Raw genomic sequence first — 18,453 nt, forward strand, 5'->3', positions numbered from 1 at the left:
GTAGTGTTTCATATCTCCAATGGCAAATAATTCATTACATGATAAAGTTTGATGTTTCGTGTATCCAAGAGTAAAGCATTAATTGCATAATAGAATGTAGTGTTTCATATCTCCAATGGCAAATAATTCATTACATGATAAAGTTTGATGTTTCGTGTATCCAAGAGTAAAGCATTAATTGCATAATAGAGTGTAGTGTTTCATATCTCCAATGGCAAATAATTCATTACATGATAAAGTTTGATGTTTTGTATATCCAAGAGTAAAGCATTAATTGCATAATAGGGTGTAGTGTTTCATATCTCCAATGGCAAATCATTCATTACATGATAAAGTTGAATGTTTCATTCATCCAATAGTAAAGCATTTATTACATGATAAAGTGTAATGTTTCATATATCAGATTTGTAATGCTATTGTATACCCAACACTAAAGCATATATTACACTATAAAGTGTAACGTTTCAAATAGCATAACAGTACATGATGAAGTGTATTGTTTCAAATAGCAAAACAGTACTTGCATGATAAAGTGTAGTGTTTCATATCTCCAATGGCAAATAATTCATCACCTGATAAAGTTTGGTGTTTCACGTCTCCAAGAGTAAAGCATTAAGTGCATGATAGAGTGTAGTGTTTCATATCTCCAATGGCAAATAATTCATTACATGATAAAGTTTAATGTTTCATCTATCCAAGAGTAAAGCATTACTTGCATGATAAAGTGTAATGTTTCTTATCTCCAATGGTAAATTATTAATTACATGACAAATTTGAATGTTTCATTTATCCAACAGTAAATCATTTATTACATGATAAAGTGTAATGTTTCATACATCAGATTTGTAATGCTATTGTATACCCAACACTAAAGCATGTATTACATTATAAGGTGTAATGTTTAAAATAGCATAACAGTACATGATAAAGTGTATTGTTTCAAATAGCAAAACAGTACATGATAAAGTGTAATGTCTCTAACAGTAAAGAATTGTTAATATTTATATTTTTTTATGTTTCATACATCCAACTGTAAAACATTTATTACATGATAAAGTGTAATGTTTCACATGTCAGATTGTGAACATTCATTACATGAAAAAGTGTAATGTTGTATATCCAACACTAAAGCATTTATTACATGATAAGGTGTATTCTTTCAAATATCAAATAATAAAACATTACATGCTAAGGTGTAATGTTTTCTACAACAGTAAAGCGTTTATTACATGATAGTTTAATGTCTCATACATCCAACAGTAAAGCATTTATTAGACGATAAAGTTTAACGATTCATATATCAGATTTGTAATGCTATTGTATACCCAACACTAAAGCATGTATTACATTATAAAGTGTAATGTTTCAAATAGTAAAACAGTACATGACAAAGTGTATTGTTTCAAATAGCAAAACAGTACATGATAAAGTGTAATGTATCTAACAGTAAAGAATTTTCACATTTTTAATGTTAATGTTTTAATTTTTTGTTTCATTCATCCAACTGTAAAATATTTATTACATGATAAAGTGTAACGTTTCACATGTCAGATTGTGAACATTCATTACATGATAAAGTGTAATGTTATTGTATATCCAACACTAAAGCATTTATTACATGATAAAGTGTATTCTTTCAAATATCAAATAGTAAAACATCACATGCTAAGGTGTAATGTTTTCTACAACAGAAAAGCATTTATTAGACGATAAAGTTTAACAATTCCTATATCTGACAGCAAATAATTTATTACATGATAAAGTGTAATGTTTCCTATAGCCGACAGTAAAGCATTTATTAGATGATAAAGTGTACCGTGTTGCATACAGTTTATCAGTGAACATTTATTACTTGATAAAGTGTAATGTTATTGTACATCCAACACTAAAGCATTTATTACATAATAAAGTGTAATCTTTCAAATATCAAATAGCAAAACATGACATGCTAAGGTGTATTGTTTTCTATAACAGTAAAGCATTCATTAAATTATCAAGTTTGATGTTTCATATATCCGACAGTAAAGCATTTATTACATGATAAAGTTTAACGTTTTATATATTCGCCAGTAAAGCATTTATTACATGATAAAGTGTAACGTTTCCTACATCCGACAGTAAATCATTTATTACAGGATAAAGTTTAATGTTTCCTATAGCCGACAGTAATTTTCTATAACAGTAGTTTTCTATAACAGTAAAGCATTTATTAAATGATCAAGTTTGATACTTCATATATCCGACAGTAAAGCATTTATTAAATGATAAAGTTTAACGTTTCATATATCCGAAAGTAAAGCATTTATTAAATGATCAAGTGTAACGTTTCACATATCCACCAGCAAAGCATTTATTACATGATAAGGTGTAACGTTTCCTACATCCGACAGTAAATCATTAATTACAGGATTAAGTTTAATGTTTCCTACATCCGACAGTAAAGCATTTATTATATAATAAAATGTACTGTGTTGTATATCAGTGAACATTTATTACATGATAAAGTTGAATGTTCTAAATATCAAATAGTAAAAAATTAAATGATAACGTGTGATGTTTAATCCATCAAATCGTGAACATTTATGACACTACTGTGTCAAAATGTTTCTTTTATTAATCCATTATTACATCAGTGTAAAACGTACATTATTATTACATTGTGTACCTAATGTTAAGTCCCTTGTTGTTTTTTATATCTGTGGTTTTTCGAAAGGATAATCACGTAATTTGTTAGTTTTTTTGGAATAATAGTAAAATCAACAACAATGATAATAATAATAATTATAATAATGATTTTTAAAAACTACTACTAATAGTAATAATAATACAAATGCAACAGTGAATGTTATTGCCAAGTTCCACCGCATGAGGTCACTGGCGGGTATCCTGTGCTCTTCTTAGTAACTTAATTGCGTCATCCCTTTATTAATTTTTTTTTTATTCATTTATTTTTCGTTTATTTCATATAATTTCTTGGAATAATTTCATGTTCTTGTTTTATTTTTATTTTTTTATTTTTTTCTCACGTTTTGTTTTTCAAACTTTTTTTTTTATTCTTTAGTTTTTTCATGCTCTTATTCTCATTTTAGCATTATTGCAACCATGACGTCATGACTTCGACAAAAATCTTACATTTGTATTCATTTGCGGTGATTAGAATATGTTTATTTGATTGGAAGTTTCTGAAAAAAATAATGAAAAACCTTTTAGTTCTTTCAAAATAAAACTATGTAGTCCTTTTTAGTAGATCAAGTGAATGACCTCTCGCCATTAAAACTGAAGGTAATTGTTATTTTATTTTTATGTTGAAGTGACGTTTCTATTGTTATTTTCTATTATTACTGAATGTTAACAGTTTCTAATTGTAATCATCTTGGAGATGAATGTATTGCATTGTTGTCGTCATTTATTCTGTGGCATTTATTGCACTCTTTTTGTTGTTTCAGAGGCTGTCAAATGGAACAAAAAGGTGAATATTTCTGTGAGTGTGTCATGTTTTTGATGGTGTGTGTGATCAACAAGCATCACTTCTATTTTGAAGATGAAAGTAGACATGTCCAAATCTATAGAACTGAATAGATCAGGGGTCACCAACCTTTTTGAAACCAAGAGCTACTTCTTGGGTACTGATTAATGCGAAGGGCTACCAGTTTGATACACACTTAAATAAATTGCCAGAAATAGCCAATTTGCTCAATTTACCTTTAATAAATAAATATATATACATTTTAAAAAAAAGGGTATTTCTGTCTGTCCTTCCGTTGTACTTTTTTTTTCCTTTTACGGAAGTTTTTTTGTAGAGAATAAATGATGAAAAAAAAACAGAGGAGAAAACACGTAAAAAATGAAAATTAAATTTTGAAACATAGTTTATCTTCAATTTTGACTTTTTAAAATTCAAAATTCAACCGAAAAAAATGAAGAGGAAAAACTAGCTAATTCGAATCTGTTCAAAAAAGAATTTATGGAACATCATTAATATTTTTTCCTGATTACGATTAATTTTAGAATTTTGATGACATGTTTTAAATAGGTTAAAATCCAATCTGCACTTTGTTAGAATATATAACAAATTGGACCAAGCTATATTTCTAACAAAGACAAATCGTTATTTCTTCAAGATTTTCCAGAACAAAAATTTTAAAAGAAATACAAAAAATTTTGCAATAAGATTTAAATTTGATTCTACAGATGTTCTAGATTTGTCAGAATAATTGTTTTGAATTTTAATCATAATAAGTTTGAAGAAATATTTCAAATATTCTTCGTGGGAAAAAACAGAAGCTAAAATGAAGAATTAAATTAAAATGTATTTATTATTCTTTACAACAATAGCATCGATTGCAGGGGTCACCAACGCGGTGCCCGCGGGCACCAGGTCGCCTGTAAGGACCAGATGATGGCCTGTTCTAAAAATAGCTCAAATAGCAGCACTTACCAGTGAGCTGCCTCTATTTTTTACATTTTATTTATTTACGAGAAAACTGGTCTCGCTTTGCTCGACATTTTTAATTCTAAGAGAGACAAAACTCAAATAGAATTTGAAAATCCAAGAAAATATTTTAAAGACTTGGTCTTCACTTGTTTAAAAAAATTCTTCTTTTTTTTTAAACTTTGCTTCTTATAACTTTCAGAAATACATTTTTAGAGAAAAAATACAACCTTAAAAGTGATTTTAGGAGTTTTAAACACATAACTTTTTACCTTTTAAATTCCTTCCTCTTCTTTCCTGACAATTTAAATCAATGTTCAAGTATTTTTATTTGTTTATTGTAAAGAATAATAAATACTTTTTAATTTAATTCGTAATTTTAGCTTCTGTTTTTTTGACGAAGAATATTTGTGAAACATTTCTTCAAACTTATTATGATTGAAATAAAAAAAAAATATTCTGGCAAATCTAGAAAATTTGAAAAATCAAATTTAAATCTTATTTCAAAGTATTTTGTATTTCTTTTGTTATATATTCTAACAAAGTGCAGATTGGATTTCAACCTATTTAAAACATGTCATCAAAATTCTAAAATTAATCTTAATCACAAAAAAATTACTAAGGATGTTCCATAAATTATTTTTTTAATTTTTTCAAAAGATTCGAATTAGCTAGTTTTTCTCTTCTTTTTTTTTCGGTTGAATTTTGAATTTTAAAGAGTCAAAATTGAAGATAAACTATGTTTCAAAATGTAATTTTCATTTTTTTCCTGTTTTCTCCTCTTTTAAACCGTTCAATTAAGTGTTTTGTTTTTCATCATTTATTCTCTACAAAAAACCTTCCGTAAAAGGAAAAAAAATGTACGACGGAATGACAGACAGAAGGAAGAGTGGCCGTGCGCAACCCGAGGGTCACTGGTTCAAATCCCACCTAGAACCAACCTCGTCACGTCCGTTGTGTCCTGAGCAAGACACTTCACCCTTGCTCCTGATGGGTGCTGGTTAGCGCCTTGCATGGCAGCTCCCTCCATCAGTGTGTGAATGTGTGTGTGAATGGGTAAATGTGGAAGTAGTGTCAAAGCGCTTTGAGTACCTTGAAGGTAGAAAAGCGCTATACAAGTACAACCCATTTATATAGATTTATTTATTAAAGGTACATTGAGAAAATTGGCTATTTCTGGCAATTTATGTAAGTGTGTATCAAACTGGTAGCCCTTCGCATGAATCAGTACCCAAGAAGTAGCTCTTGGTTTCAAAAAGGTTGGTGACCCCTGATGTAAACAAACTAGGGTGCGTTCAAGGACAGCCAAAATTAGTAGGACAAAACGGCACTCGCCAAATACTCGAATCAGTGAAGCATGTTTAATATAAACAGTGTGCTTTATAGCAATTGGGGAGATTTGCGTCATGTTTGTCCTCCTACAGAAACCATATTAAAACAAAAATTTTTTTTTTCCCCCTCATAATTTCCATATTTCATATATATTTTGAAAAAGCTCCAGAGAGCCACTAGGGCGGCGCTAAAGACCCCTGTGCTAAGCTAACAGTCTCAGTCAATAAACTGGATGCTACATGCTAAGCTTACAGTCTAAATCAATAGAATCGATGCTACATGCTAAGTTGACAGTCAAAATCAATAGAGTAGATGCTACATGCTAAGCTAACAGTCTAAATCAATAGAATTGATGCTACATACTAAGCTAACAGTCTAAATCAATAGAATAGATGCTACATGCTAAGCTTATAGTCTAAATCAATAGAATAGATGCTACATGCTAGGCTAACAGTCTAAATCAATAGAATAGATGCTACATGCTAAGCTAACAGTCTAAATCAATAGAATCGATGCTACATGCTAACCTAACAGTCTAAATTAACAGAATAGATGCTGCATGCTAAGCTAACAGTCTGAATCAATATAACTGATGCTACATGCTAAGCTAACAGTCTAAATTAACAGAATACATGCTAAGCTAACAGTCTAAATCAATAGAGTAGATGCTACATGCTAAGCCAACAGTCTAAATCAAAAGAATCGATTCTACATGCTAAGCTAACAGTCTAAATCATTAAACTAGATGCTACGTGCTAAGCTAACAGTCTAAATCGATAGAATCAATGCTACATGCTAAGTTGACAGTCTAAATCAATAGAGTAGATGCTACATTCTAAGCTAACAGTCTAAATCAATAGAATTGATGCTACATACTAAGCTAACAGTTTAAATCAATAGAGTAGATACTACATGCTAAGTTACCAGTCTAAATCGATAGAATCATTACTACATGCTAAACCAACAGTCTAAATCAAAAGAATCGATTCTACATGCTAAGCTAACAGTCTAAATCATTAAACTAGATGCTACGTGCTAAGCTAACAGTCTAAATCGATAGACTCGATGCTACATGCTAATTTGACAGTCTAAATCAATAGAATAGACGCTATGCTAACCTAATAGTCTAACAGAATAGATGCTACATGCTAAGCTAACAGTCGAAATCAATATAATTAAGTGCTACATGCTAAGCTAACAGTCTAAATTAATAGAGTAGATGCTACATGCTAAGCTAACAGTCTAAATCAATATAATTAAGTGCTACATGCTAAGCTAATAGTCTAAATCAATAGAGTAGATGCTACATGCTAAGCTAACGGTATAAATCAATCAAATAGATGCTAAATGATAAGCTAACAGTATAAATCAATCAAATAGATGCTACATGCTAAGCTAACAGTATATTTCAATCAAATAGATGCTACATGCTAAGCTAACAGTATAAATCAATCAAATAGATGCTACATGCTAAGCTAACAGTATAAACCAATGAAATAGATGCTACATCCTAAGCTAACAGTATAAATCAATCAAATAGAATAGATGCTATGTGCTAAGCTAACGAGCTAGGGCAATTACAAGTACAAGAAGAAAAAGAAGCACAAAGCCCCAACTTCCTGTCTTCTCATGCCAGCTAAAAATAAACGCTCCATGTTGTATTCTCGTGTCCTGTCCTCCAGAAAGGGACGAGAGACCTCGTGGTCCCCCCTCCCTTTGTGACCTATGACCTTTCACACTGACTCCATTGAAGTGGGGTCGGGAGATGCAAGTATTCCAGGCGTGAACGCCATCGTGGCCTCAAAGATGACGTTTGGAGGCGCGTCCAAGGTGGACCAACAAGGACGTATAAATCCCCCAGCAGACATTTCACTGTGTGGACGCTGTCCTTCACGCTCATCATCTTCATCATCATCGACATCGTCATCATCATCTTCGACATCGTCCTTTGCAGGTCAGACTTTTATTTTACTAAGCAATTATATTTCGATCATCTTCTGAAACGTTTAGACTGTGCTTTAGTCTGGGGACATTTATCCACTCCACTGAAGTGGACATTTTAGGGGACTCTACTAAGTATTGAAGTGGACATTTTAGGGGACTCTACTTAGTATGGAATTGGACATTATAAGGGAAACTACTTAGTATGGAAGTGGACATTATAAGGGAAACTACTGAGTATGGAAGTGTACATTTTAAGGGACACTGCTTAGTATTCAAGTGGACATTTTAGAGGACACTACTTAGTATTGAAGTAGACATTTTAGGGGACTCTACTAAGTATTGAAGTGGACTTTATAGGGGAAACTACTTAGTTTGGAAGTGGACATTTTAGAGGACACTACTTAGTATAGAAGTGGACATTTTAGGGGACACTAGCTAGTATTGAAGTGGACATTTTAGAGGACACTATTTAGTATAGAAGTGGAAATTTTAGGGGACACTAGCTAGTACTGAAGTGGACATTTTAGGGGACACTAGCTAGTATTGAAGTGGACATTTTAGAGGACACTATTTAGTATAGAAGTGGAAATTTTAGGGGACACTAGCTAGTACTGAAGTGGACATTTTAGGGGACTCTACTTAGTATGGAATTGGACATTATAAGGGAAACTACTTAGTATGTAAGTGTACATTTTAAGGGACACTGCTTAGTATTTAAGTGGACATTTTAGAAGACACTACTTAGTATTGAAGTAGACATTTTAGGGGACTCTACTAAGTATTGAAGTGGACATTATAGGGGAAACTACTTATTATGGAAGTGGACATTTTAGAGGACACTACTTAGTATGGAAGTGGACATTTTAGGGTACTCTACTAAGTATTGAAGTGGACATTTTAGGGGACTCTACTAAGTATTGAAGTGGACATTATAGGGGAAACTACTTAGTATGGAAGTGGACATTTTAGAGGACACTACTTAATATAGAAGTGGACATTTTAGGGGACACTAGCTAGTATTGAAGTGGACATTTTAGAGGACACAACTTAGTATAGAAGTGGAAATTTTAGGGGACACTAGCTAGTACTGAAGTGGACATTTTAGGGGACTCTACTTAGTATGGAATTGGACATTATAGGGGAAACTACTTAGTATGGAAGTGGACATTTTAGAGGACACTCCTTAGTATGGAAGTGCAAATTTTAGGGGACACTAGCTAGTACTGAAGTGGACACTACTTAGTATAGAAGTGGACATTTTAGGGGACACTACTTAGTATTGAAGTGGACATTTTAGGGGACACAACTTAGTATAGAAGTGGAAATTTTAGGGGACACTAGCTAGTACTGAAGTGGACATTTTAGGGGACTTTACTTAGTATGGAATTGGACATTATAGGGGAAACTACTTAGTATGGCAGTGGACATTTTAGAGGACACTACTTAGTATGGAAGTGGAAATTTTAGAGGACACTAGCTAGTACTGAAGTGGACACTATTTAGTATAGAAGTGGACATTTTAGGGGACACTACTTAGTATTGAAGTGGACATTTTAGGGGACACAACTTAGTATAGAAGTGGAAATTTTAGGGGACACTATCTAGTACTGAAGTGGACATTTTAGGGGACTTTACTTAGCATGGAATTGGACATTATAGGGGAAACTACTTAGTATGGCAGTGGACATTTTAGAGGACACTACTTAGTATGGAAGTGGAAATTTTAGGGGACACTAGCTAGTACTGAAGTGGACACTATTTAGTATAGAAGTGGACATTTTAGGGGACACTACTTAGTATTGAGGTGGACATTTTAGGGGACTCTACTTAGTATGGAATTGGACATTATAAGGGAAACTACTTAGTATGGAAGTGGACATTTTAGAGGAAACTACTTAGTATGGAAGTGGAAATTTTAGGGGACACTAGCTAGTATTGAAGTGGACACTACTTAGTATAGAAGTGGACATTTTAGGGGACACTACTTAGTATGGAAGTCAACGTTTTAGGGGACACTACTTAGTATTGAAGTGGGCATTTTAGGTGACACTAACTAGTATTGAAGTGGACATTTTAGGGGACTGCTTTGTATTTAAATGGATATTTTAGAGGACACTGCTCAGTACTGAAGTGTACATTTTAGGGGACATTACTTAGTACGGAAGTGTACATTTTAGGGGGCATTAGTTAGTATTGAAATGGACATTTTTGGGGACACTACTTAATATTGAAGTGAACATTTTGGGGGACACTACTTAGTATGTAAGTGGACATTTTAGGGGACACTACTGAGTATGGAAGTGGACAATTTAGGGGACACTACTTAGTATTGAAGTGTACTTTTTAGGGGACACTACTAAGTATTGAAGTGGACATTTTAGGGGACTGCTTTGTATTTAAATGGATATTTTAGAGGACACTGCTCAGTATTGAAATGGACATTTTAGGGGACACCACTTAGTACGGAAGTGGACATTACTTAGTATTGATGTGGACATTTTAGGGGACACTACTTAGTATGGAAGTGGACATTACTTACTATTGAATTGGACTTTTTAGAGGACACTACTTAGTATGGAAGTGGACATTTTAGGGGACACTACTATTCAACAATTTAAACCTATTCAACAATTTAGACATTATTACCAATTTAGACCTAATCAACAACTTAAATCTAATCGACAATTTAGACCTAACCAACAATTTAGACCTAACCAACAATTTAGATCTAATCGACAATTTAGACCTAATCAACAATTTAGACCTAACCAACAATTTAGATCTAATTGACAATTTAGCTCCAATCAACAATTTAGACCTAACCAACAATTTAGATGTAATCGACAATTTAGACCTAATCAACAATTTAGACCTAACCAACAATTTAGATCTAATCGACAATTTAGACATAATCAACAATGTAGACCTAACCAACAATTTATATCTAATCGACAATTTAGACCTAATCAACAATTTAGACCTAACCAACAATTTAGACATTATTCACAATTTAGACCTAATCAACAATTTAGATCTAATCGACATTTAGACCTAACCAACAATTTAGATCTAATTGACAATTTAGACTTAATCAACAATTTAGACCTAACCAACAATTTAGACATTATTAACAATTTAGACCTAATCAACAATTTAGATCTAATCAACAATTTAGACCTAACCAACAATTTACACCTAATCAACAATTTAGACTTAACCAACAATTTAGACCTAACCAACAATTTAGACCTAATCAACAATTTAGACCTAGCCAACAATTTAGACCTAACCAACAATTTAGATCTAATCAACAATTTAGACCTAACCAACAATTTATATTTAATCGATAATTTAGACCTAATCAACAATTTAGACCTAACCAACAATTTAGACCTAACCAATGATTTAGACCTAACCAACAATTTAGACCTAATCAACAATTTAGACCTAACCAACAATTTAGATCTAATCAAAAATTTAGACCTAACCAACAATTTAGATCTAATCGACAATTTAGACCTAACCAACAATTTAGACCTAACCAACAATTTAGATCTAATCAACAATTTAGACCTAACCAACAATTTATATCTAATCGACAATTTAGACCTAATCAACAATTTAGACCTAACCAACAATTTAGACCTAACCAACAATTTAGACCTAACCAACATTTTAGATCTAATCAAAAATTTAGACCTAACCAACAATTTAGATCTAATCAACAATTTAGACCTAACCAACAATTTATATCTAATCAACAATTTAGACCTAATCAACAATTTAGACCTAACCAACAATTTAGACCTAACCAACAATTTAGACCTAACCAACATTTTAGATCTAATCAAAAATTTAGACCTAACCAACAATTTAGATCTAATCAACAATTTAGACCTAACCAACAATTTATATCTAATCAACAATTTAGACCTAATCAACAATTTAGACCTAACCAACAATTTAGACCTAACCAACATTTTAGATCTAATCAAAAATTTAGACCTAACCAACAATTTAGATCTAAACAACAATTTAGACCTAACCAACAATTTATATCTAATCGACAATTTAGACCAGTGGTCTCCAACCACTGGGCCGCAGAAGAATTTTTTATTTAAAAAAAATATATATTATTTTTTTTATTTTTATTAAATCAACATAAAAAGCACAATATACACTTACAATTAGTGCACCAACCACAAAAACCTCCCCTTATCATGACAAAAACGTCCATTTTTCATGACAAAGAAGAAGAAGAAAAAAATAAATAAATAAAAAATTATTAAGCGTTGAGCAGTCTGCGGATACAAAAAGGTTGGGGACCACTGATTTGGACCTAATCAACAATTTAGACCTAACCAACAATTTATATCTAATCGACAATGTAGACCTAATCAACAAGTCAAATCTACTCATCAGCGCCTCTGCTGGTTGAAAGAAGTAGTGCAGCGCCAGCAGTGAGAGTGTGTGATTGGTACTGTAAGAAATGATCAATCAGTACAATTGATCGTTCACAGGCGCTACCAGAAGACAACATGTCCGAGTAAGTCAGCAAAAACCTTTCCACCATTTCTTTGTTATTCCAATCGTTTATTTTGTCATCAACGCTGTCTTCTTTTGTGAAGGGCAAAGAAAATGGCGTCCAGTCGCCGGCATCACCTGAAGGTAAGAAAAACACGTAATTGTTGTAATTCTAGTCACGGATCATAAGTTATTAAGCATGACAACTACCGTATTTTTCGGACTATAAATTGCATTTTTTTTTCATAATTTGCGACTTATACTCAGGAGCAACTTATGTGTGAAATTATTCACACATTACCGTAAAATATCAAATAATATTATTCATCTCATTCACGTAAGAGACTAGACGTATAAGATTTCATGGGATTTAGCGATTAGGAGTGACAGATTGTTTGTTAAACGTATAGCATGTTCTATATGTTATAGTTATTTAAATGACTCTTAGCATAATATGTTACGTTAACATACCAGGCACCTTCTCAGTTGGTTATTTATGCCTCATATAACGTACACTTATTCAGCCTGTTGTTCACTATTCTTTATTTACTTTAAATTGCCTTTCAAATGTCTATTCTTGGTGTTGGGTTTTATCAAATACATTTCCCCCAAAAATGCGATTTATACTCCAGTCCTTCGTTATTATGCGTTTTCGGCAGGTGCGGCTTATATATGTTTTTTCCCTTCTTTATTATGCATTTTCGGCTAGTGCGGCTTATACTCCGGTGCGACTTATATATGTCTTTTCCCTTCGTTAATATGCATTTTCGGCAGGTGCGACTTATACTCCGGTGCGACTTATGTATGTTTTTTCCTTCGTTGTTATGCATTTTCGGCGGGTGCGACTTATACTCCGGTGCGACTTATATGTGTTTTTTCCCTTCGTCGTTGTGCATTTTCGGCAGGCGCACCTTATACTCCGGTGCGGCTTATATATATTTTTTTTTCTTCGTTATTGTGCATTTTTGGCAGGTGCGACTTATATATGTTTTTTTCCCTTCTTTATTATGTGTTTTCGGCAGGTGTGACTTATACTCCAGTGCGACTTATATATGGTTTTTTTCCTTCTTTATTATGCATTTTCGGCAGGTGCGACGTGTACTCCGGTGCGACTTATATTTCGAAAAATACGGTAGTTATAGATCATGACAACAATAGATCAATACAACGAAGTATCGCAAATTAATGATTGACTTTGTGCAGAGTTTGATGCTGCAGATTGCCGCCAGCTGGTTGGAGCAGGAAGCCGTCGCCATGGTCGCCACCAAGAAAGCGCACATGGCGGAAAAGTGCCCCGCCCCCGACCTTGGCGGGGACCAGGCTTCTCTGATGGTACGTGTGCTTGAGAAGGTGACTTCCTGTCTGACAAGGTGACTTCCTGTCTGCCACGTGCAGGACGTCTGCAAGAAGCTGCAGCAGATCATCGAGAAGATCGACGAGGAGCGCTACGACACCGAGTCCAAAGTGTCTAAGGCGGACAAGGAGGTAGTGGACACGCCCACCTGACGTTCACCCCGTGACGCGATCACCATGATCCAACATGGCCCCCAGATCCAGGACCTGAAGATGAAGGTGGTGGAGCTGGCGGGCGTCAAGAAGCCCGCCCTGAAGAAGGTGCGCATGTCGGCCGACTCCATGCTGCAGGCGCTGCTGGGCTCCAAGCACAAGGTCAACATGGACCTCAGGTCCAACCTCAAGCAGGTCAAGAAGGAGGTCAAAGAGGAGGTGAGTCGTCATGGCGTCACGTCAGCTGACGACCTCACATGACCCCACCCCCCCCCTCTCTGTTGCACGCGTGTGTCCCGCAGGCGGTGGAGGCCGTGGGCGACTGGCGTAAGAACGTGGAGGACAAAGCTGACAGGAAGAAGATGTTTGAGACTTCCTGAAGATGGAAAGGTCACGTGGTTCTCTTGCCTCGGTTCAAAGTGCAATGCTCACAATAAAGCAGCAGGTGTCAGCAGAGAGCCTTCCTCCACTCATTTGTGCCACGGTTACCTCACCTGCAGTAATCTGAGTACTTCTCTTGCAGTAATCTGATTACTACATCCCCAGCAGCCGGTGAGTCACTCTTACGTTTACTTCCATCACCCGAATATTAGTAGTACTATGTACATCATGTCATGTTCATGCCAAGTACAAATGTACTGTGCTATGTTGCACAAATACAACAATTCTACAAACCCCGTTTCCATATGAGTTGGGAAATTGTGTTGGATGTAGATATAAAAGGACTACAATGATTTGCAAAACATTTTCAACCCATATTCAGTTGAATGCACTACAAAGACAAGATATTTGATGTTCAAATTCATAAACTTTTTTTTTTGCAAATAATAATTAACTTAAATTTCCTGGCTGCAACACGTGCCAAAGTAGTTGGGAAAGGGCATGTTCACCACTGTGTTACATCACCTTTTCTTTCAACAACACTCAATAAACGTTTGGGAACTGACGAAACTAATTGTTGAAGCTTTGAAAGTAAAATTCTTTACCATTCTTGCTTGATGTACAGCTTAAGTTGTTCAACAGTCCGGGGTGTTGTTGTTGTATTCTATGCTTCATAATGCGCCACACATTTTCGATGGGAGACAGGTCTGGACTGCAGGCGGGCCAGGAAAGTACCTGCACTCTTTTACTACGAAGCCACGCTGTTGTAACACGTGGCTTGGCATTGTTTTGCTGAAACAAGCAGGGGCGTCCATGATAACGTTGCTTGGATGACAACATATGTTGCTCCAAAACCTGTATGTACCTTTCAGCATTAATGGTGCCTTCACAGATGTGTAAGTTACCCATGCCTTGGGCACTAATACACCCCCATACCATCACAGATGCCGGCTTTTGAACTTTACATCGATAACAGTCTGGATGGTTATTTTCCTCTTTGTTCCAGAGGACACCACATCCACAGTTTCCAAATATAATTTGAAATGTGGACTCGTCAGACCACAGAACACTTTTCCACTGTGCATCAGTCCATCTTAGATGAGCTCAGGCCCAGTGAAGCCGGCGGCGTTCCTGGGTGTTGTTGATCAATGGCTTTCGCTTTGCATAGTAAAGTTTTAACTTGCACTTACAGATGTGGCGACAAACTGTAGTTACTGACAGTGGTTTTATGACGTGTTCCTGAGCCCATGTGGTAAAATCCTTTACACACTGATGTCGGTTTTTGATGCAGCCTGAGGGATCAAAGGTCTGTAATATCATCGCTTACATGCAGTGATTTCTCCAGATTCTCTGAACCATTTGATGATTTTACAGACCGGGGATGGTAAAATCCCTGAATTCCTTGCTATAGCTCGTTGAGAAATGTTGTTCTTAAACTGTTCCACAATTTGCTTACAAACGGGTGACCCTCGCCCCGTCCTTGTTTGTGAATTACTTTTCATGGAAGCAGTTTTTATACCCAATCATGGCACCCACCTGTTCCCAATTAGCCTGCACACCTGTTGGGTGTTCCAAATAAGTGTTTGATGAGCATTCCTCAATTTTATCAGTATTTATTGCCAAGTTTCCCAACTTCTTTGTCACGTGTTGCTGGCATCAAATTCTAAAGTTGATAGTTTGCACAAAAAAAATGTTTACCAGTTTGAACATCAAATATGTTGTCTTTGTAGCATATTCAACTGAATATGGGTTGAAAAGGATTTGCAAATCATTGTATTCCGTTTATATTTACATCAAACACAATTTCCCAACTCATATGGAAATGGGGTTTGTATATTATGTAGTACAAATACCAAAAAATATGTCAAACAAATAAATACTATGTTATGTTAGTACAAATTCAAAATGATATTGTATGTAGTACAAAAAGAAAAATACTAGATTATGTAGTACAAATACAAAATATACAATATTATGTGGTACAAAAAAAAATACTATGTTATGTAGTACAAGTAGAAAATACTATGTTATGGTATACAAATACAAAAAATACAATGCTATGTATATCAAATAGAAAAATACAATGTTATCTAGTGCAAATAGAAACATACTCAGATATTTAGTAAAAATGCAATATTATGTTAAGTAGTACAAATTCAAAAATTATATTTTATGTAGTAAAAATAGAAAAAATACTATGTTATGTTGTACAAATAAAAAATAACAATAATAATAATGAACACAATAATAATAATTATATCAAGAATAAAAAACATCACTAATAATAAACACAATAATAAGAATAAAAAGCACGATAACAAAAATAATATCAATAATAAATACAGCAATTATAATGATAAACACAATTATAATGTTAATAAAAACACAACTTTAGTGTTAATAAAAACACAATAATTATAATATATACAGTAATGATAATAAGCAATAATGATTATATCAATAATAATAAACAATATTAATAATTAACACAATGATAAACACAATACTAATAATAATAAACACAATAATAATAATAATAACAATATCAATAACAAATACAATAATAATAATAATGATAAACACAATAATAATATTACTAATAAACACAACATTAATACTAGTGAACACAATAATAATAATGTTAATAATAAACACAATAATACTAAAAAATACTATGTTATGTTGTACAAATAAAAAATAATAACAATAATGAACACAATAACAATAATTATATCAAGAATAAAAAACATCACTAATAATAATAAAAAAAAAGAATAAAAAGCACAATAACAATAATAATATCAATAATAAACACAGCAATAATAATGCTAAACACAATAATAATGTTAATAAAAACACAACTATAGTGTTAATAAAAACACAATAATAATAATAATACATACAGTAATGATAATAAACATAATAATGATTATATTAATAATAATAAAAAAATTTAATAATTAACACAATAATAAAACACAATAATATTAATAATAAACAGAATACTAATAATAATGTACACAATAATAATAATAACAATATCAATAATAAACGCAATAATAATAATAATGATAAACACAATAATAATATTATAATAAACACAATACTAATTATAATAAACACAATAATAATAATAACAATATCAATAATAAACACAATAATAATAATAATGATAAACACAGTAATAATATTACTAATAAACACAACATTAATACTAGTGAACACAATAATAATAATGTTAATAATAAACACAATAATGCTAATATTAATAATACACACAATAATAAAAATACTGCTAGACAAAATATTATTAATACCCAACAATAATAATAATAAACACAATATTAATAAAAAGATTATTAATAAACACAATAACATTAATATTAATAATAAACACAATAATAATAATACTGATGAACACAATAATAATAATATTACTAATAAACACAACAATATTAATCATAAACACAATAATACTAATATTAATAATACACACAATAATAATAATACTGCTAGACACAATATTATTAATACACAACAATTATAATAATGAACACAATAATAATAAAAATATTATTATTAAACACAATAATACTAATATTAATAATAAACACAATAATAATAATGCTCATAAACACAATAATACTATTATTAATAATAAACACAAAAATAATACTAATACTAGTAAACAATAATAATAAACACAATAATCCAGCCATCCATTTTCTACCGCTTATTCTCTTTTGGGGTGGCGGGGGGCGCTGGAGCCTATCTCAGCTACAATCTGGTGGAAGGCAGCGTACACCCTGGACAAGTCGCCACCTCATCGCAGGGCCAACACAGATAGACAGACAACATTCACACTCACATTCACACACTAGGGCCCATTTAGTCTTGCCAATCTAAACACAATAATATTAAATATTAATAATAAACACAATTATATTATTACTAATAAAAAAACACAATGATGTTTTCAGTCATGGTACACAGAAATGATATGAAGGTGATTGCAACACAAAAATACATCAAAAAGGTAAACAATGAACAAGTGACTTAATCAACAATTATTGTAAAGTTGTTCCATGTGACGCCACGTGACATCATGCCAGGGGGCGGAGTAACGACACCTCCTCAGATTATCATGAACAGGAAGACATTTGTCTGAGTTGGCTGCAGGAGATGACATCATCACGCTAGCACGTTGGGCGGAGTCTGGAGGTCAGTGGTCAAGGTGAGTCATGGCGAAGCCTCCGTCTGGTCGACGACCACTTCCTGCCGCGGTCACATGGTGTCGGCGGCGCCCATTGGTCCAGAGCGTGCCCGCGCGGCCA

The 18,453-nt window shown here is 33.1% G+C and overlaps 1 protein-coding gene across 3 annotated transcripts; it reads left to right on the forward strand.

Annotated features, from left to right (window-relative positions):
* Window positions 1-3,220: 3,220 nt before the first annotated feature.
* On the forward strand, window positions 3,221-18,322 carry LOC133549201 (troponin I, fast skeletal muscle-like). 3 transcript variants are annotated; one of them, XR_009806044.1, is made up of 9 exons: window positions 7,606-7,718; window positions 12,229-12,254; window positions 12,337-12,376; window positions 13,436-13,564; window positions 13,628-13,717; window positions 13,784-13,957; window positions 14,041-14,183; window positions 14,262-14,290; window positions 18,198-18,322. XR_009806044.1 is itself a non-coding variant. In XM_061894395.1 (7 exons), the coding sequence occupies exons 2-6, from the start codon at window positions 7,490-7,492 to the stop codon at window positions 13,702-13,704; spliced, it is 501 nt and encodes a 166-aa protein (XP_061750379.1). In that variant the 5' UTR covers window positions 3,221-3,469; window positions 7,447-7,489; the 3' UTR covers window positions 13,705-13,717; window positions 13,784-13,923. The 3 variants fall into 3 exon arrangements, 2 of the variants coding, with proteins under 2 accessions (XP_061750379.1, XP_061750378.1); XM_061894395.1 differs by lacking the exons at window positions 14,041-14,183; window positions 14,262-14,290; window positions 18,198-18,322 and adding an exon at window positions 3,221-3,469 and having other exon boundaries at window positions 7,447-7,718; window positions 13,784-13,923; XM_061894394.1 differs by lacking the exons at window positions 14,262-14,290; window positions 18,198-18,322 and having other exon boundaries at window positions 14,041-14,196.
* The last annotated feature ends 131 nt before the right edge of the window (window positions 18,323-18,453 follow it).

Source organism: Nerophis ophidion, linkage group LG03 (genome assembly GCF_033978795.1).
Source record: "Nerophis ophidion isolate RoL-2023_Sa linkage group LG03, RoL_Noph_v1.0, whole genome shotgun sequence".
NCBI classification, from domain to species: Eukaryota; Metazoa; Chordata; class Actinopteri; order Syngnathiformes; family Syngnathidae; genus Nerophis; species Nerophis ophidion.